General features: G+C 47.7%; 1 protein-coding gene across 1 annotated transcript; it reads left to right on the top strand.

Moving 5' to 3' along the window:
* The first annotated feature begins 5594 nt into the window (after positions 1-5594).
* LOC142564901 (short-chain dehydrogenase/reductase family 9C member 7-like) lies at positions 5595-27423 on the top strand. Its single transcript, XM_075676102.1, has 5 exons — positions 5595-6056; positions 19655-19861; positions 20809-20991; positions 22474-22606; positions 26451-27423. The coding sequence occupies exons 1-5, from the start codon at positions 5852-5854 to the stop codon at positions 26779-26781; spliced, it is 1059 nt and encodes a 352-aa protein (XP_075532217.1). The 5' UTR covers positions 5595-5851; the 3' UTR covers positions 26782-27423.
* The last annotated feature ends 446 nt before the right edge of the window (positions 27424-27869 follow it).

Below are 27869 nucleotides of genomic sequence, written 5' to 3'. Positions count from 1 at the left end.
CCTGGACACGTCATAGAACCCTTCATCTAGAACAAACGATATAACTGCATAATTGCGTATCAGTATGGAGTTCATTACCCCTCAAATAAGAATACCGCATAATGTTCAACCATTTTTAATGCTCACCTAGAAATATAATTTTTAATCCTTTGAGCGGATTGTTTGCATGTTCCACTTAAGTGTCAATATGTCATGTTTTATCTGTCTTGACATAATTTTTTGGCATACCTAATAGGTAAATTACACAACTGAGATAGATTTGTTATGTAAATCATTATGCTTGTAATCATTTATTGTTGATATACTTGTTCACATGTATGTGCTTTAATAAATGCTTAGTATATTCAGTGTCGTTTGTACATAGTTCTTTTTGTTAGGTATAATAAATGTATTTCGATAACATTTGTGCTGTTACCTTGCCCCCACATTTGTCACTTCTAGCCCTCTCTTTAATATTGTTCTACTTGTGTAATCGTAGGAAGTCTCTCTGCTGGTTTTCTGTAAACTTTCGGACCTCCTGCTTTGGTGAGTTTCTACAATGTATAATTAACTCCACCATGCTTCTTGAAATGAACTGGGCATATGGCCGTGGCGGACACTGAGACGCGCATAACCGGCCCGCTATTGCATCCTCGCCGATAGAAACCTCTAAGAAAGGCAGTCGAACTCTCGTGCTAACCCTCCGGGCCTTTATAGTGCCAGAAGTTTTGCGGACACAGCACGACACAGCAATGACTTAGCGAAGGTCATCACAATCTTTTTGGGTTTGTTTAACTTAACAGAGACGAACATTGTGCATATATGTGAGAAATGACATACTTTTGGCATTAAAGAGGGAGTCTCGTGACCCCCCAACGGCACCCCACAGCTTTCTAGGTGGCACATGGTTTAGCCTTCAGGGCATAGCGACAGGCCATAAGATTATTTCTTCAATCGCTTATTTCGTAACAGCAGCCTCCTCGTAAAGCCGTGAATCATGCGCACTTTCTTCGTTGAAAATGTTTAAACGTTTTCGTTTTAGTCGCACTATTGTGGCGCGGTCAATTCTTTCCATTTAACAGGTTTTTGCCTTTCTTTTGTAGCGTTCTTGCTTGTGCGTCTATTCCACCGCCATGACTCTCTCAACACAAATCACTTAAAATGACCTCATCTTTGCGATAGGTCCTTTTTCTGAACATTTGAGAATGACCTGAAATGCTTGAAAAATTAGACTTTCAATGCATTCTAGGAGCTCCTTTTCCCAATAGGTCCCTGTTTAGCTGGACAACGCTGTCGCGACAAGGAGTGAACGTGCATTACAATAAAATTTCAGCGTAAGTGAAATGACGAAAAATTGAGTACTTAAGATACGGTCGGAGGGCGTCAAGAGCATTCTACTGCAGAAAATTCTGACAAATCTTATCATGCGCCGCACGTGATAGGGGGCTGGTTGCATGAAATGCAAGCAGTACATCATGAAAACTGTACGGTGTCATCGACATTAACTGATAACGTCGGTGTGCCCATCATGCGTGGCAATCGCGACGGGGACGGCAGGGCCGAACACTCCGATATTGACAAGCCTAAAACCCCAACGAAAGCGACACAAAACTCCATAATTGACTCTGAGGAAAGCACAGCACGAGTCTTCTTTATGAAAAGCGGAGCCTTTCACCCTGTGCAGGAGGGAGGGTGGGAAGCTTCAGGTTTGACGCGCTACGGCTCTGGAGGTAATCTTGCGTACAACAACCTTGCAGCTACACAGACAGAAATTCATACGAACTCAGTTGATACAGAAGACTTCGTTTCTCTAGCGTGCTGAAGGATTAATGTATTGCAGGTTCTCGAGCTGTCTTAGCTGTGTTTTCATGAGGATACATTACATATACGGTATACAACGCAAGAACAGATGATTGCTTTGATCTACAGACTCATTCTATTCGCTTCAAAGTCTACGACCGAAGATGCGTGCGATTTGGCTGTTCTCCTAAAAAGTCGGGGATTGTGACGTCAGTAACACCACCGTCTTCAAATGGGAGAATATGAATTTTGAGGTACTGGACGTGGCGCGGTCGATAACATTCGGAACTTTCTCTAGAAGCCGATTGAAAAATACCTCGGCACAAATTCACGCCTCATCCATAGCGTACGGCAAGACTCCCCTTTTTTCCTCGACCCTTTGGAATTTCGCCGGGTATCGTGAGTGTACAGAGGGAAGGTGAAAAGTGGACGTAGACGAGACAAGGAAAAGCTCCTTCCCGCACAATATGAATCAAACTAGGCCTACCGTGTACGTATGTCTGCGATGCCGCTCAGGGGACTAGCACACGCAATTCGCCTGCGATTCCTTTGTATGCTACGCCGTTAACACGGACGAAGCTTTTTCCCGCTTGAGTTTGGGATCATTGTCATATCGAACCTCAAGGCAACACCGAAACGCACATCGACATTGTATCAAGAGATAAGCAAACCTTGGCCTGAGTCACAAATAAGACAAGAGAGCAAAGCGTGTGAACTAAACTTTGACGAGATCGGTAATCCCCGAAGTGGAAGGACATCGCAGCGGAGCATCTACGTTCCCTTTCATTTACCTATTCGATTACTTGTTTAGGGCGGCTATTGCTGCTGCTGCTGCTCAGAGCGTTACGTTTAATTATGGGGTTCTTGCGTGCCAAAACCGCGATCTGATTATGAGGAGGCACACCGTTGCGGAGGACTCCGGAATAATTTGGGCAGCCTGGTGACCTTTAGGGCGTACCGAAATGTAAGTGCACGTCCCCAGTCGCTCGCGGTGTTGCTGCGGCGTGCAGTCGTGAGCACTATGACAGAGCACGCCGAATTCGTTTTCGAGAAACGATTACTCGCGATGTGCGGATTCAAAGCTGGCATCTTAAACCAGGTAGTTTTCCTGCGGGACATTTCATTTCACGGACTGCTTTTATGCGAGGCCCGTCTGTTTAGCCACTACGAACTCTTGAAGGAAAATTTTGGTGCTTCCTTTCGTATTGCTTGAGGGGTACTCAAAGAGAATGAGCTATGTTTCAGTATAAACCAATAAACAATCAAGTGATTGGTATTTTCTTTGCTTTTGTGGACATAATTTTATGGTGCTGCGTGGTGTTAGTGTTGCGACGGTCCAGTAAAGGTGGGAATGTTGTGGGCATAATCAAAATTTAAGGCAGTGCCCCTGCTATACTTACTACAATGATGTATTTTATTTTCTAGCATAGGGAAGTACAGTTTTCCAGATGCATTCCATGGCTGTTTATAGACGTTGTCTGACTTGTTCAACGAACCTTCGAAATGTGCGTATCAGCGCCATTGCTTATGATATGAGACAATATCTTTCCTCTGAAAACAATGAAGTAGTCGCAAGTCTTTCATCATCATCATCATCATCATCATCATCATCATCATCATCAACAACCTGGTTACGCCCACTGCAGAGCAAAGACCTCTCCCATACTTCTCCAACAACCCCGGTCATGTACTAATTGTGGCCATGTCGTCCCTGCAAACTTCTTAATCTCATCCGCCCACCTAACTTTCTGCCACCCCTGCTACGCTTCCCTTCCCTTGGAATTCAGGCCGTAACCTTTAACAACCATCGGTTATCTTCCCTCCTCATTACATGTCCTGCCCATGCCCATTTATATTTCTTGATTTCAACTAAGATGTCATTAACCCGCGTTTGTTCCCTCACCAAACCTGCTCTTTTCTTATCCCTTAACGTGACACCCATCATTATTCTTTCCATAGCTCGTTGCGTCGCCCTCAATTTAAGTAGAACCCTTTTCGTAAGCCTCCAGGTTTCTGCCCTGTACGTGAGTACTGGTAAGACACAGCTCTTATACACTTTTCTCTTGAGAGATAATGGCAACTTGTTGTTCATGTTCTGAGAATGCCTGCCAAATGCACCGCAACTCATTCTTATTTTGATTATTTCGCTCTTATGATCCGGATTCGCGGTCTCTACCTGCCCTAAGTAGATGTATTCCCTTACCACTTCCAGTGCCTCGCTACCTATCGTAAACTGCTGTTCTCTTCCGAGGCTTTCTCGTAATCGATGAAAGCTATATGTAAGGGTTGGTTATATTCCGCAAAAATATTTCACGAGTGTTAACCCCGAAGAAACGCCCGCAAACTCTACTAATAACTCTCCCCTGCTATTCCTAGTGCCTATGCCATATCCCCCCACTGCCTTGTCTCCAGCCTGCTTCTTGCCTACCTTGGCCTTAAAGTCGCCCATCAGTATAGTGTATTTCGTTTTCACTCTACCCATCGCCGATTCCACTTCTTCATAGAAGCTTTCCACTTCCTGGTCATCATGACTGGATGTGGGGGCGTAGACCTGTACAACCTTTATTTTGTACCTCTTATTAGGTTTCAGAACAAGACCTGCCACCCTCTCGTTAATGCTATAGAATTCCTGTATGTTACCAGCTATATTCTTACAGGAATCCGACTCCTAGTTCTCGCCTCTCCGCTAAGCCCCGGTAGCACAGGACGTGCCCGCTTTTTAGCGCTGTATATGCTTCTTTCGGCCTCCTAACTTCACTGAGCCCTATTACATCCCATTTGCTGCCCTCTTATTCCTCCAATAGTGCTGCTAGACTCGCCTCACTAGATAACGTTCTAGCGTTAAACTTTGCCAGGTTCATATTGCAATGGCGGCCTGTCCGGAGCCAGGGATTCTTAGCACCCTCTGCTGCGTCGCAGGTCTGACCGCCGCCGTAGTCAGTTGCTTCGCAGCTGCTGGGGATTGAGGGCGGCATTTGATTGTTGTTTTCATATAGGAGGTTGTGGCCAAGTACTGCACCAGGGTGGCCAATCCTGCTCTAATGAGGGAGTGCGTTACCGGTTCTGGTCACCGGGATCAGGCCACATTCCAGGCCTGTTTATGCAATTTTTATCAACACGCGGATTTTTTTTTTAATCCGGTGGAAAATTGCGCGGCACCGGGATTCGAACCACGGACCTCTTGCACGCGAGGCGGGTGTTCTACCTCTACGCCACCGCTGCACTCGAATTTAAACTCTCCTGCTCTCCTCTTGAATCCTCTCCTGCTCTTCTCTCCTGCTTAAATCCCTATTTTCGTGAGCGCTTGTGCTTCCAGATATATGACTTGCTCTACTGGTTAGCGTGACCATACTCTGGAGACGTAGGAGGGGCTAAGGACACTAAGAAAATGTAGTCAAACACGTGACACCCTTTTACACCTGCACACAGGAGCTGTCAGCACTTCCTTCGTTCTTTCGTTGCTGTCGTCACTGTTCAAACGTTTACGCCCTCTTTCTGCCTTACAGGAGGATAACGTGACGAAGACAATGGGACCAGAGCCAATTGCAATCTAGTTTCAAAACCCGCACTTCGCCCCCTCCTGCAAGAAAACCGGATTAACCGTGCGTGTTTTTGAACAGCAATATCATCACGATAGATCAACAGACCCTCTCACCTATACACTGTTACGCCAGTTCTCTTCCACTCCGTCTGGCTGCCGGCGTTCGCTCTCGCCGAATCGTTATGCGTATGCGTAGTCGAAGGGCCAAGGTCGCTTCCTGCACCCTCCTCTCCTCCCCGCCCCCCTTAAGTTTTCGCTCGCCGTTCGATGCACATTCGCCTACTGCGAACTTGCTTTCTTACTCGCACGTTCGCGGACCTTCGCTCGGGGTTGCTACTCTCGCAATGGCGACCTTGACGTTTCCTATGGACAAAAACTGCCGAAGTCACCCCGGCGAAAGACTTTCGCGCCGGTGTGAAGGAGCAGTTCGCCGCGGTGCGAAGGAGTCGATGCCACTTGCGACTTCAGAACACCGGTGAGAGCGAGAGTTCTCGTGGTGCTAGGGAAGCGACGAGGACCAGGCCTAGCGGCATGCAGTCTGCGCTTATCGTGACCGCTACGCTGATACTCCCCGTGCACCTGCTGTGCGTGCGAGTGCCTCTGCTGAACGACGCGGCCGTTTTCCTCGGCTCATGGATACTGACGCTTGTGGCCAGCTACTGGCTGGCATGCTTCTTGTGGAACAAGACGCTGAGGAGATCCGTCGAGACTGGAGGCAAGGCGGTGTTGGTGACGGGTGAGCGGCTCTTGGCGTTAGCTTTTTTCTTGTTGTTGTTGTTGTTGTCATGTAGTGCACTGAGATTCTCTTGTAGCCTCGCGAAACCCACTGTACAGTGTAATGCGCGTTGCTTACAAATCATCTGCAAGATTAACTCGTAAGCTCTTACGCAATATTCGCATTGGAAATAAAGCGACATTCTTGCAAGACTGTACGGAAGCGGTTTAATCGTATTCGTTGCCGTTTTGTTCCGAGAAAGTTGATGCTAATTTGATGTATACCATTTTGACATAACAGGCGACGAAAAGCACTTGATGAAGATTGTTTGGAATGCCGCGAGGTGTCGTCAAAAGGCTTCAAAGAATGTGCATTACCCAGACTCACAAACTGTCAGCAATTCATCTCAAACGTCAGTCTGGCGCATCACCTCTTGCTTTTGAGATGTCCTATTGTTTTGCCAAATATGCTGTACCTTACCTTAACACTCTCGCCATACACTGTCCTTTCTGTTGTTTGGATCGCACCGCTGGTACGATCTGTTGGGATCTCGGCGCTGACGCCCGTGGTTGTACCTGGGTCGCAAGCCCCAAGGGTAGCGTTGGCCTGGCGGCCTGGGGTACAACTGGAAGCATCCGAAGGTCCCGGCAAAGCATGAGTCGACTGGTAACAACAAAACAACTTGTTTATTTTAACATCGCAAAGAGTTGGTGGTCAGGTTGACCGAAGTAGAGAGACGGGAGAGCACTTTACTCAGCAGAAGAAATCGGAGCCCTCCTTTTGGCGTCCGGGGGCAGCTGTTTTTATACTCTCGCAGTTGAGGGCAAGAAGGAACCCCTCAATAGACGAGCACGTGAATGTACAATGGGCTAATGGTGACGCACACTGTCGTAGCGCTGCCGTAGCACAATGTCGTAGCACAATGTCGTAGCACAATGTCGTAGCACACTGTCGTAGCGCTGCCGGTCGGGCACAATGACTGTAATGAGAGGATGATCCCTGCTTTCGCATCGCCTGGTTCGGGCACAATGGCTGGAAGGAGAGGGTGCCCCTGCTGTCGCATCGCCTGGTTCAGGCACAATGACTGGAAGGAGAGGGTGATCCTTTGCGGTCGCATCGCCGCAGTCGCGCCTGGAAACACCTGGCGATGAGCGTTGCGGCGACGACGATCGGGCCAAAATGTCTGCCGCCCCGCCGCAGTCGCGCCGGCAAAACCACGTGTCGCAGGCGAAACGCAACAGACCGCCCCGCCGGGGAAAGGAGATCCCGATGGACAGGGGACTGCATCCGCTGTCCGGAGGGATGTCGCTCGATGATGCTCATAACCGAAGTCGGGCGTCCCTCGACGTTTCTTGAGCGCAGCGCACAGAGAAGGCCTCGTTCTCTCGTTCAGGTTCGCACGGGACACTGCAAAGTGACTTCGGGAGAGTTCACATTTTTGTTCTCGTTCCCGGCAAGCGTTAGAACTACGCTGAAACTCAACCGCTCAGTCAGCAAGCACGGCACAACCCTCACTAAGCCCTGCCAGGCTCTTTCCCCTTTTTATACCACTGCCTAGTTCCTTACAGTAGTCTAGCATCACTCAGAACGCGTCCACAAATTGGAAAATTGCACTAGAAAGCATATCATCACTTTGAAACACTAAACAAAAGCAATATGTTAAAAAAAATCCTGCCTCAGGAAGAAAAACATCAGTAACCAACAATTTTGAGGCTGATTCCTACGTTAGGGGCTTCGACTTAAGCCATCGGCGTTACCGTTGAGACTCCCCTTTTTGTAACGCACCTCAAAGGAATATTGTTGTAAAGCGAGGCTCCAGCGCAGGAGGCGGCCATTTTTGGGAGAGATGGTCTGCAGCCATTGGAGAGGGCAGTGATCCGTCTCAATGATAAACCTCGAGCCGGCTAGATAGCATGACAATTTCTGAACGGCCCACACGAGACACGCACACTCTTTCTCGGTGGCGCTATACGCCTGCTCACGACTGGTCAGCTTACGACTAGCATACAGGACGGGGTGTTCTGCTTCTCCATTTTCCCGTTGGCACAGTACCACGCCCATGCCTCGCTCACTAGCATCGCACTGAACAATGAACCCTGTTGTATAGTCTGGCGATCGTAGCACAGGCTGGCTTGTTAGGGCACTCTTTAGGGCGCTAAAAGCTCTTTCCTTTGTCTCGTCCCAGACGACTGTTTGAGGCTCTGTCTTTCTTAGAGCATCCGTCAGGGGAGCCGCGATATCAGAGTACCTAGGGATGTACCTCTGATAGTAGCCGGCGACACCCAAGAACGACCGAATATCGGTCTTTGTGCGCGGTTGCGGAAAGCCTCGCACAGCGGCCACTTTTATTTCAGAGGGGCGGCGACGACCCTGACCAATCACGTGACCGAGGTAGACAACCTCGGCCTGTGCTAACTGGCACTTAGGAGCCTTTACTGTCAAGCCCGCTTCGCGCAGGCGGGTTAGCACTGCCCGCAAGTGTGTCATATGCTCAGACCAGGATGCGGAGAATATCGCTACGTCGTCTAGATACGGTAAAGCGAATTCTTGCTGTCCCCGCAACACGTTATCCATGAGGCTTGAAAAACAGTATGGCGCGTTCTTCAAACCAAAACTCAACACTTTAGGACGGAATGTTCCCATTGGTGAAATGAACGCCGCATACCTACTAGCCTCTTCTGTAAGTGGAACCTGCCAATAACCCCTGACAAGATCTAGGGTGGAAATAAACTGAGCGCTACTAACTTTCTCAAGGCGCTCCTCGATGTTAGGGATCGGATAAATTTGATCCTTAGTGATGGAATTAAGCCTGCGGTAGTCGACGCAAGGACGAGGTTCCTTGCCCGGTACCTCAACTAAAATCAAAGGGGAGGTATAATCACTCTCACCTGCCTCAATAACACCGAGCTGTAGCATTTTCTTTACCTCAGCCTCCATAATATCGCTCTGGCGGGGTGACACCCGATACGCCTTGGATCGTACTGGCTCTGGGGAGGTAAGTTCTATATCATGAGTAAGTACAGAAGTCCTACCAGGCCTCTCAGAGAACAGACCTTGAAACTCTTGTAATAGCTGGTGTAGTTCGGTTTTCTGCTCGGGCGACAGCGGTGCTTTACTGATAAGGTCACTAATGACTTGACCGGTGTCTTCCCTGTTCGTCACTGAGCCTAGTCCCGGAAGCTCGACCGGAAGCTCTTCAGGAACGTTTACCATCATGCACACCACTGCTTCCCTTTGTCTATAAGGTTTAAGCAGATTACAGTGGTAAACTTGCTGTGCTTTCCGCTTTCCTGGCAGACTTACCACGTAGTTAACGTCCGACAGTTTCTGAACAATTCGTGCTGGGCCCTCCCACTGCACGTCTAGTTTGTTGTTTAGCGATGTGCGCAATATCATGACCTCATCGCCCACCTCAAAACGACGGGCCCTGGCTGTCCGATCATAATAAACCTTGGCCCTCTGCTGGGCCTTTGTCATTGCTTCACCTGACAACTCCTGTGCCCTTCTTAAGCGTTCGAGGAGCTTAAGTACGTACTCCACCACGACTGGGTCGTCGCCCCTACCTTCCCACGATTCTCGAAGCATGCGAAGCGGAGATCGAAGCGAGCGACCGTACACCAGTTCAGCTGGCGAAAACCCCGTAGCTGCATGCGGCGCGGTCCTTAATGCAAACATCACCCCAGGCAGACACAGCTCCCAGTCAGTTCGATGTTCAAAACACAATGCTCTCAACACGCGCTTCATGACGGAGTGGAGCTTCTCAACGGAATTCGACTGTGGGTGGTACACTGAGCTGTGTAACAGCTTTACCCCACACCTTTCGAGAAAAGTTGTCGTCAAAGCGCTAGTAAACACTGTGCCCTGATCTGATTGGATTTCCGCAGGGAAACCAACTCGCGCAAATATGGACAGTAGTGCATTAACTATCTCAACTGAGCTGAGTTCTTTAAGCGGCACTGCTTCAGGGAACTTTGTCGCTGGGCAGATCACAGTCAAAATGTGTCTGTACCCCGTGGCTGTTACCGGCAGAGGTCCCACTGTATCAATAACGAGCCGTCTAAAAGGCTCCGCAATGATAGGTACCAATTTCAACGGCGCCCTTGATTTGTCCCCTGGTTTGCCCACCCGCTGACAGGTGTCACATGACCTCACGAAGTGGTCTGCGTCCCGAAAACACCCTGGCCAATAGTACTCTTGCAAGAGACGGTCCTTAGTTTTCTTAACTCCTAGGTGTCCGGACCACGAACCCCCGTGTGACAAGCGCAACAGATCCTGACGATAGCATTGAGGCACGATCAGCTGATCGAACTCCACTCCTCGGCGGTCTAGATACTTCCGGTACAGGACTCCACCTCTTTCCACAAAACGCGCAGTTTTCCTGACGATACCTTCTTTGACATTGCAGCGCACGTTTTCCAGGCTGCCATCCTTCTTTTGCTCGGCTATCAAAGCCGACCGGCTGACTTTTAGCAACCTATCAAGTCCGTCTGACGTAGGCGCGATGAGCAAATCAGTAGATAGCTCTTCTAACTTTCCCGTGTCGGGCGTTTCCTCTCCAGTATCTGGCGCCTTCAACGCTACAGACTCAAGTTTATTCAGTTCGGGCGTGCTCTGAATATCAGCTTGCTGCGCCTCTGACCCTTTTTCGTTGTTTGATAACGTCGGCCCCGCAACTACCGCCTTTGCAGCGAGCTCCCGAACCTTCGATCTGGTTAAGGCCTGAACACTAGCTTCACCAAACAAAAGCCCCTTCTCGCGCAGGAGGTGATCGGACCTGTTTGAAAATAGGTACGGGTACTGGGGTGGCAGCATAGATGACACTGCCGCCTCCGTCTCAAGCGCTCCGAAAGGTCCTTCAATAAGCACTTTTGCTACCGGCAGACACACGCTATGAGCTTCCACGGCTTGCTTGATCCACGCGCACTCCCCCGTGAACATATGGGGTTCTACATAAGACGGGTGAACTACATCCATCGTAGCTGCGGAATCGCGAAGCACTCGGCACTCTTTCCCGTTCACGAGGAGGTCTCGCATGTAAGGCTCGAGAAGCTTCATGTTCTCGTCAGTGCTGCCTATTGAAAAAAACACAACTTTTGGTGTTGTTTCCGGACACTGCGCCGAAAAGTGACCCGGCTTCTGGCACGTATAACACAAGCGCGCTCGCCTCATCTCGAACCGCTTTCTGCGTTTGGCTGCCGCCGTCTCTTTACGTTTGGTCGGACTGCTTTCACTCGCATCCTCACTACGCGTGTCCCCCTTTAATCTCATGGGCGTGAACCTCGGCCTCTCAAACTTCGAGCCAAATTCACCCTTTTGACCGTCCTTAGCTCCGCGAGCCCGACGCGTCACAAACTCCTCGGCTAGCTCAGCGGCTTTAGCCACCGTACAAACGTCTGGCCTATCCAAGACCCAGTATCGCACGTTCTCCGGTAACCGACTATAAAACTGTTCTAGCCCGAAGCACTGCAGAACTTTATCGTGGTCACCAAACGCTTTCTCTTCTTTGAGCCACTCCTGCATGTTCGACATAAGCCTATACGCAAACTCTGTATATGACTCACTTCTGCCTTTCTCATTTTCCCGAAACTTCCGACGGAACGCCTCCGCAGACAGCCGGTACTTTTTTAGCAGACTCGATTTTACTTTGTCGAAATCCTCTGCCTCCTCTCTATCCAAGCGAGCGACTACGTCGGCCGCCTCGCCGGGTAACAAAGTGAGCAAGCGCTGTGGCCACGTTTCCCGAGAGAACCCCTGCTTCTCGCACGTTCGCTCGAAGTTAACCAGGAACAAACCAATGTCCTCTCCAAGCTTAAACGGCCGCATCAGGTCAGTCATTTTGAACAATACTCGTTCTCCTGCACCGTGTGCCTGACTTCCATTACGAGCGCGTTCCATCTCTACCTCGAGACGCTTCATTTCCAAAGCGTGTTCGCGCTCTTCTTTTTCTTTCTGCTCTTTAAGTTCGCGCTCCTGTTTCTCTTTTTGCTCTTTAAGTTCGCGCTCCTGTTTCTCTTTTTGCTCTTTAAGTTCGCGCTCCTGTCTTTTTGACCTCTCCTCAATAGTCTCAAGGCATTCCGACAGCTCGTCATCCTCAGCCTCTAACTCAAGAATAGCCTTTAGCAGTTCTGGTTTTCTGAGTTTGTCCGAGACATCCAGACCCAACTCTCTTGCAAGCTCCAACAATTTCGGTTTGCGCAACGACTTCAAATCCATGGCTGCTCTGAATGCTGCTTTCTCTACTGCTTACTATTGTCTTGCCGCAAACTAACCCGGCAGCAACGACAACCACAATTACCAGCTCTGTTTCTAACACTAACAAAAGCCTGGCAAAGCTCAGAAGAAGAAAGTCCCGCACTCACCAAACCTCGCAGGCAGGAATTCCGCGCAGTCGTTCCGCTGCAGGCAACCAGTCGTCACACAGGGCTCGTTGCACTGCTCCCGGATCGTCGTTGAGCTGCTCAGCATACAGTCAACTGCATCTCTTCGCTGCTGGCCTCCGTTGTCGCGGTCTCACCGCTGGCAGACAGATGTTTGAAGTCGGAGGCGATCTCACCGCTGCCAACCAGATGTTTGGATCGCACCGCTGGTACGATCTGTTGGGATCTCGGCGCTGACGCCCGTGGTTGTACCTGGGTCGCAAGCCCCAAGGGTAGCGTTGGCCTGGCGGCCTGGGGTACAACTGGAAGCATCCGAAGGTCCCGGCAAAGCATGAGTCGACTGGTAACAAAACAACTTGTTTATTTTAACATCGCAAAGAGTTGGTGGTCAGGTTGACCGAAGTAGAGAGACGGGAGAGCACTTTACTCAGCAGAAGAAATCGGAGCCCTCCTTTTGGCGTCCGGGGGCAGCTGTTTTTATACTCTCGCAGTTGAGGGCAAGAAGGAACCCCTCAATAGACGAGCACGTGAATGTACAATGGGCTAATGGTGACGCACACTGTCGTAGCGCTGCCGTAGCACAATGTCGTAGCACAATGTCGTAGCACAATGTCGTAGCACACTGTCGTAGCGCTGCCGGTCGGGCACAATGACTGTAATGAGAGGATGATCCCTGCTTTCGCATCGCCTGGTTCGGGCACAATGGCTGGAAGGAGAGGGTGCCCCTGCTGTCGCATCGCCTGGTTCAGGCACAATGACTGGAAGGAGAGGGTGATCCTTTGCGGTCGCATCGCCGCAGTCGCGCCTGGAAACACCTGGCGATGAGCGTTGCGGCGACGACGATCGGGCCAAAATGTCTGCCGCCCCGCCGCAGTCGCGCCGGCAAAACCACGTGTCGCAGGCGAAACGCAACACTGTCCTTTCTCCGCACATCGGGCATCCACTTAGTCTGGAGTCCCCGACTACGGCGGCCCTCGCAATCATTTCTTTGATTAAAATATTTAATCGATCGTTTATGTACTTGAATTACCAAGGTCTTCGATGGAATATAGAGTTAATAGTATAGTAGACCTTTGCACTGACTGCAAACAAAAATGAAATTAAATCTTTAAATCTTTTACTTTCTTTGAATGTAGCACATTAATATGAGTTTTGTCAAGCAAGTGATTCCGAATTTTTTACGTGTAAGCTCTTCCAGGAAGCTTTGCGGAAAATAACCTTAGTTAGAATTCAGTTGCATTCATACAGTATACAATACCGTTTTCTTGATGCTTAAGAGCTCGCATTTTACTTTCATGGAATTTATCGTAATTTTGATCGCCAGTCCTAAAGTTCTGACGGCGCAACCAAAAAGAATAAGAAGATAAAAGTCCGTTTACGTGAGGCCTCTGCGCAAGGTCAATGAATCTTAGTTGTCCATATGTTGGCGCTAGCCTGAAATTACACGTGCGTTCATTTATAGCTCCTCCAGGCTCCTTTTTTTCTGTGTCTTGTTATCTTGTACTCGGGTCTGACTTGGACGTTTCGACCCCCTCGCCATGGCGGCGAAGGACGCTCCTGTGTGAGGTGTAATACTCCGAAAAATAGCCCTGTCAATCGCGGGCAAATATGCTAGGTCACATCGCACTGCGTCATCACGGCAACGCCAGCAAAGGCTGATCAACCTATCAGTCTGGGTCCCGGGCGCTCGAAAGATAAAGGCTCTGTTTTACGAACCTCCCTCTTCCATGCGGATATTCACAGAAAAGGCGCCCGCAATTGGCGGCGAGGAGTTACGGAGTCGCCATCTATCGGAAGCGCCTCGCATGCGTAGTATGAGGGATCACGCGGCGCGCTCCTCATAGGTTTTGCTGTCAGCGCTCACTGAAAACACCACGCGCGAGCTCTCCCGGACATTTCTGTAAGTACTTTCGGAACGAGAGAAGTTTTTTACTGTCTAAATAATAATCTTGGGCAAACTGAAAGCATAGAATCGTTTACAGACGCTATCTCTTTACCGAATACGTACAGTGAACGCCACTGCGCGTGGTCGCCGCGATGGAGCCTCCCAAACCGGCTTCTTGCTTGAAAGGTAGGCAAACGCTGAGAGCAAACTATGTGAAATATGTTCTTATAGTGTTTGTAAAACTAAATAGCGCATAATAGAATGAAGCCTCAATGCAGCGATCCAACAGATCCGCAGCGACCGACTGCGCGTCTGCATGCTTGTCCGCGCACTGTTTCGCTTTCGCCGCGTGCGCGTTTTCGCTCCGTGCCATGAGCTTTAGGCTGCAGAATATGATAATTTGACAGTATACAAGCAACCATTGATGCGTGGGCGCTATCAGAGCTGTTCAAAAATAGTTTCATTGTAGAGACTTCGACGCCTACGGGGACTGTGATGTGCCGTCGCGACGATTCAATCTTCTTTTTTCTTCTAAATTCTTGGACGTTTCAATATTATTTCTCGAGTTGCTTCGCACTGTATGTTTATCGGTATTCTTAGCGTGCGATTTCCCGCCGCTTCTTATTTTGTAATCCAATGCATTAATTCATAACACAAACATGACCATATGTCATGCTTACTTAAAATGTGCTCCTTACCGCTCCCTTTCCACTCCAGTGAACTTGCCAGTAGCTATAGCATCGACAAGTTCATAGACCAAACCGTCATGACATTAGTCGGGCAGCGGACTCGGGCGAGCGTCTCAGTGCGCGTTTTCCGAACATCGCAGACCCGGCGCCGTAGCAGAAATCGTCCTCGCGTCTGTGCTTGCTGCATACATGAGTTGTAGCCGATGACTGTTTGCCGGTTTTATGTTTCGCAAGCCAAGCTTTACGCATCTTCTTGTCCTGCGGCTACGTGTGAATAAGGCTGACACCGGGCTCCGTTGCGTACGTCCGGCATTGCGGCACCGAGCAGCAGCCTACCATGTTGCGCGCCTTCAAAGGCAGCCACTACCTAGCTATTGTAGTGCTTTCAAGCATTGTAAAGGAGACACTCGAAGTGGGAAAATCTTGCCACTAAATGAGGACCGCAGCGTACAAGGGAATTTAAACTCGTTTTCAGCTCGCTTCGGTGCTCCCGCAGCAGCCGACGCGGCCGCTATGTCCACGTGATCCCTAATAGCACGTCAGGCCGACGGTGGCGCCAGCTTTTCCAGTTGTGGAGCTCGAGGCCCATACCGGAAGACATGTAGCGCACACAAGCAAATTAGCGGGGAAAGGATTCTATGGGCCCCGTCCAAGCCCTGCTGAGGCTGATGAGAGGGCCGCATTTTCCCCCAACAAGGCTTCATTGTTATCTCAAGTTGCGCAACCAGTCTCCACTCCACTACGACAGCGACAGTGGCGCCCCGCTTTGGTGGCGACACACACTGCGAAATTGATTCTCATATCATGACCAACCACGAGATGGCGCTTCCTTTCAAATTCATAAAGAAATGGCTTTAAAGCGGAAGAGAGAAAGAGGGAGAGAAAGAAGCGGAGACACCCAAAGTTCTCACACATTCTTGCAAACGTCTTCTAGTTTGTGGTATAAGGTTCTGATAGAAGGCTACAGCACCACACGGTTCAGCCTCAACGTTCTAGTTTCCGTGACCGCGTTACAGTGTGGGCGCATTGCGCAAACACTGGGATGCCAAGCCTTGGGCGATCTCTGGAAAATACCATGGCGCTTCGCACAATCGCTAGCCAGCAGCTGCTTTTATTTGTAGCAATGAATGAACGAATCAATAAGTCAATCAATCAATAATATACTATAGAGACAGTCGCTTCATGGACGCTCCCGCAAAATGAAAAGCTCAAAATTTGCTCGATATCTGAAATCGATTATCGAGTTCTCTTAGCGTTCGTTTTTTTTTTATTGATGTCAAGCCTGACACTTCCTCGTACGTGAGCGAGCCACCACTGCATGCCACCATCTGAGCTTGAAAGAGAAAGGAGCTAGCAAAGCAGCGCGTCGATCACTCGCTCTGCCTTTTTTCTGGGCGAGAAAATTCTAATGCGTTATCACGTCCATCCGCTTTCACCGCGGCGCCGGCGGCACGGACGCGATAGCATCAGCGGAAGACCGGCGAGCGCGCGCGTTTAAGACGGAACCTTGCCGTTCGACGTCCCCCTTTCGCGGGCAACTTCGTCAAGGAGCTTTGGTCGTCGGCCCCGCGGGCGCCCAGCCTTAGGGGACGACGACGATCATGCCGCGTGGGACCGCGTACCGCATCATACACTACGGCTTGCAGTGTTGTGTTACAGGAAAATGGAAAAATCGGCCCGAGGACGAAATGGGCAGGAGTATACGGCCACGCCTTACCCCCTGTCTCTCTCTCTCTCTCTTTCTTTCTCTTTCTCTCTCTCTCTCTCTCTCTCTCTATATATATATATATATATATATATATATATATATATATATATATATATATATATATTGAACGACCCGCCGCGGTTGCTCAGTGGCTATGGTGTTGGGCTGCTGAGCACGAGGTCGCGGGATCGAATCCCGGCCACGGCGGCCGCATTTCGATGGGGGCGAAATGCGAAAACACCCGTGTGCTTAGATTTAGGTGCACGTTAAAGAACCCCAGGTGGTCGAAATTTCCGGAGTCCTCCACTACGGCGTGCCTCATAATCAGAAAGTGGTTTTGGCACGTAAAACCCCAAATATTATTATTATTATATATATTGAACGGTACGCAGTGTTGAGCCATTGCCCACGAAGGTGCTGCCTTTGACGGTGTTTTTGCTTGCGCCTTCATTCCAAGGAACCTCACGCCTTGCCCTTGCAAGAACGACTTGCGCCGAGTTCTACGAGGGCTTTGTTTGACGATACGGTTACCGCGGCGAGAAAGTAATATCGTGCTATATCGGACCCGTACCTAAACTCACTAGAAAAGAAGCTGCTGCCTTTCAATCTCGCGCTGAGCTAAAAAAGCACTCAACGGGTTCCAGCCACTGCCATTCTTACAGGCCGAGTGTTAGTTTGGCCAGCCAGCTCAGTGGAAGCCTGGAAGGTTGAGAAAAGTTAACGAAAAGGAAAAATTTCCATCCACCCTACTGTTGCAGGAAGCTAAGGAAAAAAAGATCAATGTGGTGTTTTTCCGACATGAAGCTTCGCAGTTCAAGAAAAAAAATTCAGTACGTTTCTTCAGTGGCGAAGCCTTCTTTTTTGCCAAACCAGCATGTGTTTTCTCTGTAGCTTCTTGCTACAGTGGGGCGGACGACAATTTTTTTCCTTTCGCGAGTGTGAAATTGGAAAAGTTAAGCGCAGCACAGAAAAATTAAGCAGTGAATGCACGGCTTCACAGACGCAACACCCCAAGGGAGTAGTGGCAGCCACGTTTGTACGAGTAACGGCTTGTCCTATCTTTATCATCATTTTCTTCATCCGATCAAGACGATGCACGCAAGAGTATGACAGTTTTCCTTATGTACTCTCCTATGTGGCATAATCACACTCTAACGGTGTTCATTTACTCCGTTTGTGTTCAAACGGGATTAACTTGCAGCATATTTGAGCATGTGGACTCCGAAGAGCGGGAATTAAATATGACATAAGCAGTGACTCCTTCAAAAAAGGATATGTTGCCAGAACGCTCTTTATACCTAAACAGCGTGTTGCTGATGACGTGCTTGAAATAACAAAAAAAAAATCAAGTGTATGACTTATACAGTAGTTTCCATCGTTGGCGCTGGAGTTGGAAGATTGCCTCAGGAAAATTGGTTTTATGGAGTAAAGTTGTACATCCCGTTGCAGTTTCTTTTAAATTGCTCAGTAGGGCGTGATCACTATACCCAAGTAGAGCTTAGCGAAAGCCTTGGCTCTACTATTTAATATTGAAACACCCTTGTAACACAGACGTGTTCTTACATAAAGGAACTAATTAATTATTGTTATTGAAACTAACGTATAAAAAAGAAATAGAGAATAACTGCTGAGCGGAGGTGTTGAATTTCGCGTCTGAAATTCTTCTGACAAAAATTGAGGAACATTGAAAGCAAAAAAAGCATGGATCATCCGACGCTATTTCCGAACCAGAAATATAAGTAACAGTTCTGTAGGCAGCACCTTCTAGTGAGAAAAAAAAAGAAAAGCCAGACAAAGTAAGCAACTTATTTTGCCCTTGTGAGCGTCAGTAATCTCGACAGGCTGTAGTGAATGGTACGGTATTCAGAAGGCCGTTCGTGCAGCTTGTTATAAAAGATCAAGACTTGTCGGCGAACTTTCCACAGGATTTCGTGCGTCGATGCGCCTCCAGAGATCATAGGCCAGCGTTCGGCACAAGCAATCGAGGACCTGTCTAAGGTACTCGGATTACCGTCGGATAAAGGACCTTGATAAGACCTTTGCGAGTCAATGTGAGCGCCCAGAAACAGGTTATCTCGGCATTGCAAATCGCAAATTGAAAGTCAGAGTGCGAACACAGAGTTATGCGAAGGACTGTCTGTGCTGTGAACAAACGTGCAGCCTGGTTAGGTTAGGCAATCCAGATATAAAGATAAGCTGGCCTGACTCGAAGAAAGCCGGAGTGGCTAGGCACAAGGTGAAACAGTGAAACTAGCTGTCATTGAAGCGGTACGGGTTCCGCCTGTTCGACCTCCCGATGTTATGGAGAAAATCTTGGATCGGTGTTCACCTGAGTCCGCTGACAAGTTAGCAGAGGTTCAATCTTGAGTAAGATAAGGATTGTACAAGAAAGAGTCAAGAATGAAAGCAGGTATTTTGAGAGAACTAACATAGCAAAACTGACGTAGGGGATAGTGAAGAAACTTAAGCTAACGAATATAACGCTGTAACGGTTCTCTACATTCGGGCGCATTAGTATACAGCGCAGGAAGTGTGAATGGAACCGAGGAACTCAGATTTACTTAAATACTTTCCGCCGAAATATATGAGAATGAGCTGGCAAATGTGTAGAGAGTAAACTAAAACCTTTGTTAGTATGACGAAGACTAAATGTAACGCTCCTCTGTAACTTATTTACAGATGAAATAAAAGGGTATGCACAAACTTCATGATATTGCGTTGTTGTCTACTTACAAAAATGAAAGGAGTTACAATAATTGCGAAACGCACGTAATCGATTGAACGGATACCGCAAACAGAAACTTAAATAATATAAATAAATCAATATTTGAACGAATGAGTAAGCTTAATGATAACAAATTTAGATAAATGAATAAGCGAATATACTATTGACCAAGCAATGATCGGCTAGCTAATCCACTCGATTACTGAATGACTGAATGAATGAATCTCTGTTTCAGGCTGCGACACAGGCTTCGGCCACCATGCAGCAAAACGCCTTGCCGACGTCGGCTTCACCGTGTTCGCCGGCTGCCTGAATGCCTCCAGTGATGGCGCCCAAGATCTCGCCAAAAGGGCAAACGTTCGCGTTCTTCAGCTGGACATCACCAAGGACGAACAGGTGGAGAAGGCACTCGAGGCAGTTAGGACAGACCTTGGATCAAATGGTGAGGTGATTTGGCAAAGTGGTCGTCCCTTATCAGTTAATAGTTATCAGTGCCATTGTAGTTATTTGCCAACTATTACCGATGCCGCTGTAGACAACGGTTCGGCGAGAAAACTTTTCTTCCTCAGGGCAGCAGCTGTTGTGCCGAGAAAGACGAGGCCTCTTGTAGAAATGTTGGCTTTAGCACATTCTTTGTTCGCCCACTGTGGACCACTTGCCAGAAGTAAGGTTCACAAGCGCTTTGCTACCCGAGTCTAACTGTGAAGAATTTCTCAGTTGAGTCCCCTTAACCTTCAGTAAGGCTCTCGCCAATTGGAAGACAAGGACACTGAGAATGCATAGACTTGCGTACACTGCATAGCCTTGCAATTATTTCAAGTGGATTAAAGTCCCAGCCGCGTCACAAGTGCGTGGTAGAAATTAACATCGTAGATAACGAAAGAGCCTAGTATACAGCATACATTTAGTAGTGGAATTGTAGAGACTAAAGAACTGGGGTTGCCATATGTCACTCTATGTGTTATGCTACACTGAAACGATGCGATCACCAAAGGACAATTTGTCTGCGTGTTACCGCTTGGACAAACCTATTCTTACAGTTAGCTGAAGTGAGGAAAAAATAGAGCTATGAACTCTGTCGGTTTTGCGCGCTCAAGCCTCTTTCTAACCCACTTTTCCCCAAGATGATGATGATGTTTTGGTATCTCCTTAGAAACGGCGCGGTGACAAATAGTCACATAGTCTGCATGAGTTAATCACGTATGCTACACATGTTTTTCATCACTACGCACGCGCTACCAATGCCACCCGTTGAGTGGCTGAGAGAAAGAGTGTAAAAAAAATTGGAAGAGTAGTGAAAAAGAAAAAGAGACAGAAAACTTATTTGTTGCGTGGGGTTGGTCTGCTGTTTTGTTGGTTTGCTTATCTATTTGCTCCGTTCACTTGCAGTGCTTTGGGCAGTGCTTGCCAACGCTGGAATAACTGCTGTTGGGCCCGTCGAATGGAATTCCATGGAGAGGATCAAACAAATCTTCGAGGTCAACGTCTTCGGGCATGTGCGAGTAGCCAAGGCGTTCTTGCCTTTGCTGAAGAAGTCAAAAGGTCGTCTAGTCTTCGTCACCAGCGGTCTTTGTGAGTGAAGCAGGGTCAATATGTTATCTTCTTATTTCATACTGCAGATATATTACAGATCCAAGGAGATAAATTGGAGAAATTGATAACATAGGTTCAAAGGTAGCTAGTAAAAGCAACGAAAAAGTATAGTAGTTTATGCGGTAGATATGCTACACATAGTAGTATGCATACTACAGGTGCACAGTTTTCAGAAATCATTTTCTGAAAAGCTAAGGTCATCAGAACCTTTAGTGACAAGTACTCTCTTGATATTTTTTTTTGCTGTTCACTGCATTCGGGTTCTCGTTTCTTTGATCGTCTGCATCTTGATCCGCTCGCTTATATGTATCTTCAAGTATGTAGGGCTTGTTCGTTTGGTCAGCATTCATGTCTTCAATGCCAAGGGGGTCAATGCCTCCCTAGATGTCAGAGTGATTGAGTGATCAATGCCTCCCTTGATGTCAGATTGATTATTTTCGTATATTGTGCAGTTTTCTTCAATTGCTTGCTGCTATGTGGCTGTGCACTTATGCCACATTTTAACGAGTGCCTTGTCGCACCAACAACATTGATAATCAATCGAAGCGCATCGCTACTAATTATTCACTACTGTGTGTGTGTGCTTATTCGTTTTCTAATTTCTCGTGTCGTTTCTGGCGCCTTATTAGCCATCAAATGCTTAGAAAATGTCGACGGCGAAGGTTGCCAGCATCCTAAAATTCATAGATTGAATGAAGGTGGTTTTTTTCATAGAATTTCTTACAATTACTAGAGGGAACTCTGGCGAGGCGAATGTTCTGCCACCATGCAAATGATGGATGTGTCTGATCTACGTGCTTGGGGCTTCAGACATGATTGTGGATTCGTTGATTACGCTTTAAATTGGCCTAAATTGCAAAGCATTTTATACTTTTTTAATGCAGAGAGTAGTAAGACTCCGGAAGCACGCATTATCGCTGGTAATTGCAGTGGTTGCGCTTGTCCATGGGTCCGTGGCGTATTGGTTTCAATATCGAGCTTTTGTGCTGGAGGTCCTATGTTTAAATCCTACCGTAGGGCAAGTCTAATAATGTTTATTTAATTATTTATAACACAGTACCTGCTTAAAAATTATCCCTTTTCAAAGTCACGAAGCCATTTAAAGCAAGAATGACGAAGTTTAGGCAAATCTATGTACTACCCATCATTCCCTTGCTGGCTGAACTGCTGTAATTACAGTTCCTGTAGACACTAGCGCCACACTCTGGTAACCTAATCAAACTCAATGGTTTGTTTGCTACGTCGAACTGACTCGAATGCACATAAAAGGATTGCACATAAAAGCTGCTCCTAATGCAGCCTGAGGAACCTGCAGACGTTTTCAAATCACCAAGTTAACCGCGTGGAATATGTGATGACCCATCTGTGTATGTACATCTACTTAGACATTGGGTGCTGTGCACGATGACCCTATTTTCACGCTCGCCTGTGTTTGCTCGTGGTTTTCTTGTCGCACCGCAGGCCGAGCAACCATACCAGGGATGACTGTGTATTGTATGAGCAAGCACGCCATGCTGTCGCTAGTGGACGGCCTCCGAAGGGAATGTGAAGACGAAGGCGTGGACGTTGCAGCCGTAGAACCGACAGCGTACAGGTGAGTCCGTGATTAGAACGCTCGTCCGCTCGTTTGTTGAGGGCAAATACAATATAGCGGAGCGCTAGTTCATTTTCGTGCACTGTGATAGCAGAAGTGCATTTTAGCGGTGCGTACACCTGATGTTTACAATATGTATCGCATGACTTTAGGTATCACGACGTAAGGTAAGCAGGAGAACCCACTTATTTGGTGACAGCGCTCCCTTTTTGATGCGGCGCGGAAGCAGTTTTGCCACTTGTCGTACAGATGGCGACACTGGGCGTTGTTCCGTGCCAACCGCTACAGTTGGTGCGTTTGCTTCGCGGTGGCCAACCGTAGTCGCCGAGTCCGCCCCGTAGGTCGTCTGCTTCAGCTGCCGCTACAAACGCTTGCACTGTGTGCCGTTTGCCGTCATATCAGTGTGCATAAATCTTTTTCGTCTGCTTCAGTTCATGTTGCCGGCGCTCAGGTGTTGACGTTTGCTTGCAACGGTCACCCTTGAGAAATGTTCTCGCTGGACAACTGCTATAAGTGAATTTGAATGCGTTTGCAGCGCAACCTGGTTCCTTTTCAGAACCTTGCCAACTATTCGCGTGAAGCCCTCGCTATATATATGCCAGCAGCTGTTCAGCTATAAATTACAAACGAAGCATCAGGTACGTCTAGGTTCTTGCTAGATTTTGTGCATGCGTATGACGGAATAATGATATTTGAAAAAAAGTGCGAATGAGTAACATGGCCGGGAACAGCATTAAAAAAGAAGGAAATGGGCCTACAAAAGTGCTACGACCGGAAGCTTTACCATCATCTACATTCCGCTTCGCAGTAAGGCCGTTAGTAACACAGGACCAGTTCTTAGGAACACTCTTGCTCCACTCATTGAACAACCTTTGAATCGTAGGTGACCCGCCGAGAAAATTTTTGTTTACCATAATCGCACGGTCATCCGGGAGTGAAACGGTTGCTGACTTCTTGGATCCCCCATTCGGAACGAGCTTAACAACCTAAAACCATTAAGTGCGCGACGAAAAATCGCATTTGAGTTCAACAAATCGCAGGAAAACGAACATGTGCTAGCACAAGACTCAATCCATGACAAATAATAAAGCGTAGTGTGACAACTGCGTAGCAAGACAGCCACCCGAAATAATTGGATATAAACTGAAAGCAATCGATTTAAGTTTGCAACACTTATCAAGCAATGCAAAGAGCGTTTTTGCAATCAGACTGACATGGAACTTTGTCATTTTTTTTGTCGTTGGCTTGTGCTCTGCAATGCACCCCCTTCGGCCGCGTAATAACAGCTTGCCAAGCTATTGGGGTTTATTATCAAATCACGACGCCACGTGGCTCCACGTATTTGTGCTAGGAGTCTGAAGGCAAGGAGGGGATACGCACTAGCGAAGCCCTGTTTAGATGGTTGAGCACGATGGCGTTCGGCACTCGCTGAGGGCGAGGGGGTTCGCTGCATCGTTAAGGCGCATTGTTGAGCACCAGAGTTGGCTTTCCTGAACATCTTACTACGTCTTAAGAATAGGCGTGTCGCCATATGCAATCTGCTTGCCATGGTATTGGGCTCGCAACTTTTTTGTTGTTCAGCTGCTTCGAAACCCACGATACTTCGAGCGATGGTTTGACGCAGAGGAGTAACGTGGCGAGACCAATATCTCTCCGGTTTATCGACGACCGAAAGCTGTCGAGTGACTGCTTCAGAGATCCATAGTGTATTGTCTACCTGTTTACGGCAAATGAGAATGAAAACCCTGTAATAATTGCGTATTAAATAGCAAGCTCATGATGGTTTCGCATTCAGTCGTAAAAAGTCAGTTTACGCTGAGAAATTGAGGCCGTAATGGCCCGTGACATATGATACGGCTAAAATTTCTCGCAGAACCTGTCTACAATTATTATCAGCATTATGTGAGAGTTCCCCATTCGCAATGCACATATATTTTGTTCAGCTTCCACCACAGCCGATTGCGCGGAGCTTGATCATGCGCCCGTTTGGCTTCGTCGCTTTTGCGGACAAAGGCACTGCGCATCTCCGGTGACCTTCTATCCCTCCACGCACAGGCTACGCACGCGCGTCAATATTGTGATAGCACGACAGCGATGGCGTTCTTTCGTTTACTGGCACCGGCACCTGTATTCCATGCGCCTTCTTAAGTGTTGGCGTGAAACCATTCACGTGGCGATAACTTGGTTGACGTTTGCTGGTTGGTGACCACCAATAATAGCAAAAAAAAAGTTGGCGTGGTGCCGAGTACAGGTACTGGCTTACCACGCTGCCACCCTGGGTTCGATTTCTTACAGAAGCTAGAGGGATCCCGTCAATTTAAACGCCAAAGACATATTTGCTCATCAGCGCAGGTTCCGCAGGAAATGCCCACCGCTTCACCAACAACTTAGCAGGGAAGGGGCCACCGATTGACACAAAGTACAGACCTATTCCCCTATCTAAACATGCTAAACGTCATGTATCCCATCCGCAAAAGGGCCAACTGCCCTTAATGCAGTGGCATACCCACCCTAATACATGTAACTTTGGAGTGCACTAAGTGCCCTCATAAGCCAAATAGCAATAACGCAGTGGAGCAGTGGGAGGCATAGCTCGCCCGTTCCGACTTGGCAGCACAAAAGTCCTTAATTAGCCAGGTCAGGCAGGCGGCAGAGGCCAGTGGGGCGCTGTACTGAGGGACTCCGTCCATCCCTGCTTAAAATCTTTTCTTGTCAAATGAAGTTTGTATATATATGTACAACAGCTAGATCTTCATTTCTTTGTGGGGCCATCTTATCCAGGCCACATAGGCAGATCAAAGTGGGGTAGGGCATACAGTGTCCTGCAATAATTGCTAGAGGGAACTCTGGCGCAGTGATCGTTCAGCCACCACGGGAATGATCGGAATACACGCGTTTGTCTGATCTTCGAGCTTGTGGCTTCAGACGTTTTTTGCGATTATGGTTATTACGCTTTATCTGGTTTCACTGTCCTATATTTCATAGGAATCGATACTTTTCTAAGTGTAAAATTATCCGCGAACACACACAACCATTACTAATTGCTGCAGTTCAACCTGTCGAGCTGGCCAAATTGAAAGGCACCAAGCCTCTCAACGTGGTGACTTGCCTGAGATAAATTCATAAGGGCGTTCTATGGCTATAGTCGGTACACGTGTCCGGGGCGTAATGGTTTAAATGTCGGGTTTCTGTGCTAGAGGTTCTTTGCTCTGATCCTGTCGTCAGGCAATTTTAATAATGATTTCTTAATTATTTATGGCAGAGTACTTTGTTGAAAATGATGAGTTTACAAAGTCACAAAGCTGTTCGTGAATTTGTAGAGCAATGCACACTCGCATGTCAAAGCCCTTGTGCTTGTTCGTATTTGTGCTTCTATCTTTCTGTGTGTTCTCGCTCGTGCTGCACATTGCGTTCCATTTTGACTTATGTGTGCGAGAATGTTGGTCGTGTCTATTCTGCTACGTTAAGAAATAAGCATACCCTTCACTCAGCTATCTCTGAAGAGCATCAGATCATATATACATGCATTTTGAGTTGAAAGCAGAAAAATTGCAGCAGGTGCTAGGTGAGTGGGAAAGAAAGAAATTAAGCATCGGCAAAACACACACGCACACACAGTGTGTAACAGAGAACAAGTAGATAAGTTCAGAAGAAGACGAAGGGCCGGGCAGCTAAGATGTAACAAAAATATCTCAAATGGCTGGTAGAATCACATATCATAATGACTTTCTTCTTATCGGATGAAAGACCCCCTGCATAACATCGATACGCTTATTCAGTATTGTCGTCACCTTGTACAAGAATTTCCATAATGATATGCACGTGTTATTGTGCCTTGTCACAGGACAAACATGCTCGAGAACATCGCCTGCCCGAAGTACGTCGAGGCGGACCTGAAGCTCCTCCCCGAGGAGGCCCGAAGTCTAATTCCGGAGGACAGCGTGGGCCGTTGGGCGAAGTTTTTGGGCGGCATGTTCGACATACTGACGCGCGATAATCCCATGGAAGTTGTGGACCAGATGAGTTTTGCCGTCATGGACAGCAGGCCCCGGCCTTGCTATCGGTCCATGACTCTGCCAGACAAGTTCTACCTGCTGTTCGTCAAGCTGTTCCCGGACGAAGTGTTGGACGTCTTTTTCACGCTGTTTCGGGCAGTGGCCCAGTTCGTGAAGTAGAACAGTGCGGTGACCAGTAGACCAACCGTGCCACGTTGTAATAGTCATAAGTGGTCTTATCTTCAAGACTTACAGATTGATGGAAATACGCCTGCGACCAACCGTGACGGGGAAGTGACTATGGAGTTCCGCTCCTGAGTGTAAGGTCACGGGCTCGTTACGCACCCTGCGGCAGCAGCATTTGGATGAGGGCGACATGCAAAACACCTTGTGTAATTATTTTCAGGCACATGTAACCCTTGCTGGCCGAATTTTTACGACTTGAATTTGACAATTCCCTTCTCCAAGATGGAACAGTTACGCTACGTTAGCCAGACTGCATGGCAGCGTGAACATAACTTGTGTGGAAATTGCGATGTTCGCTTGGTCAACTTACACAAAGTTAATTGAATCAACTTTTGGATTGCTATTTGGGGCACATGTTGAGCACGTGAAAGTGGAGCAAACTAATGCTCAATACTCATAGATTTAGTAGGCATACCGTGTAGCTAGCATCACTTCGGATTCCTTGGACCACAAGCTGAATGATGAAATACATTGGTTTGTTGTTTATTTTCCCAGAAAGCCAGCTTTGTGCAATTTGGACGAACTTATGTGGTATGCCAGCGTACTTCGTAGGCAAATTCCTGGGACAAATGTCACCTAAGTCTAAGGTGATTATTGCTACGAGTACTAATTATACATGTCCTCAATACCGACGCGTTTTAATCTCTTGACTGCGACATGTGCCCTAATGTAGAAAGCAAATAGAAAGCAACGAATTTCAGCTAATATATAGCTAATCAGCTATTGTACTGCAGCTCGGAATGTGTGCCTAGCGGCGGGAGTAATTCATTTTAGATATTTACAGTGCCTTTAAGAACCTATAAAATGTAAACAGGAGAGGAGAACGCAGGTTTTAGGCCAATGGTACTTGCACAAGTTACAGATCCTGTGGCGTAAGGTGATAACATCTGACGGCCTGCTTATCACTACCGACCAATTGTTCGTAGTATGACAGGGAAAATTGAACTTTGTGATTTTGGGGGAAGTATAAAAGTGAGAAGCTGTAGAATAATACAAGAATTTGGGTACAAAATTTTTAATCA

This window comes from Dermacentor variabilis, chromosome 11 (genome assembly GCF_050947875.1).
Source record: "Dermacentor variabilis isolate Ectoservices chromosome 11, ASM5094787v1, whole genome shotgun sequence".
Classification (NCBI taxonomy): Eukaryota; Metazoa; Arthropoda; class Arachnida; order Ixodida; family Ixodidae; genus Dermacentor; species Dermacentor variabilis.
The sequence above is the reverse complement of the archived record's forward strand: the minus strand, read 5'-3'. Positions and strand labels throughout refer to the sequence as shown.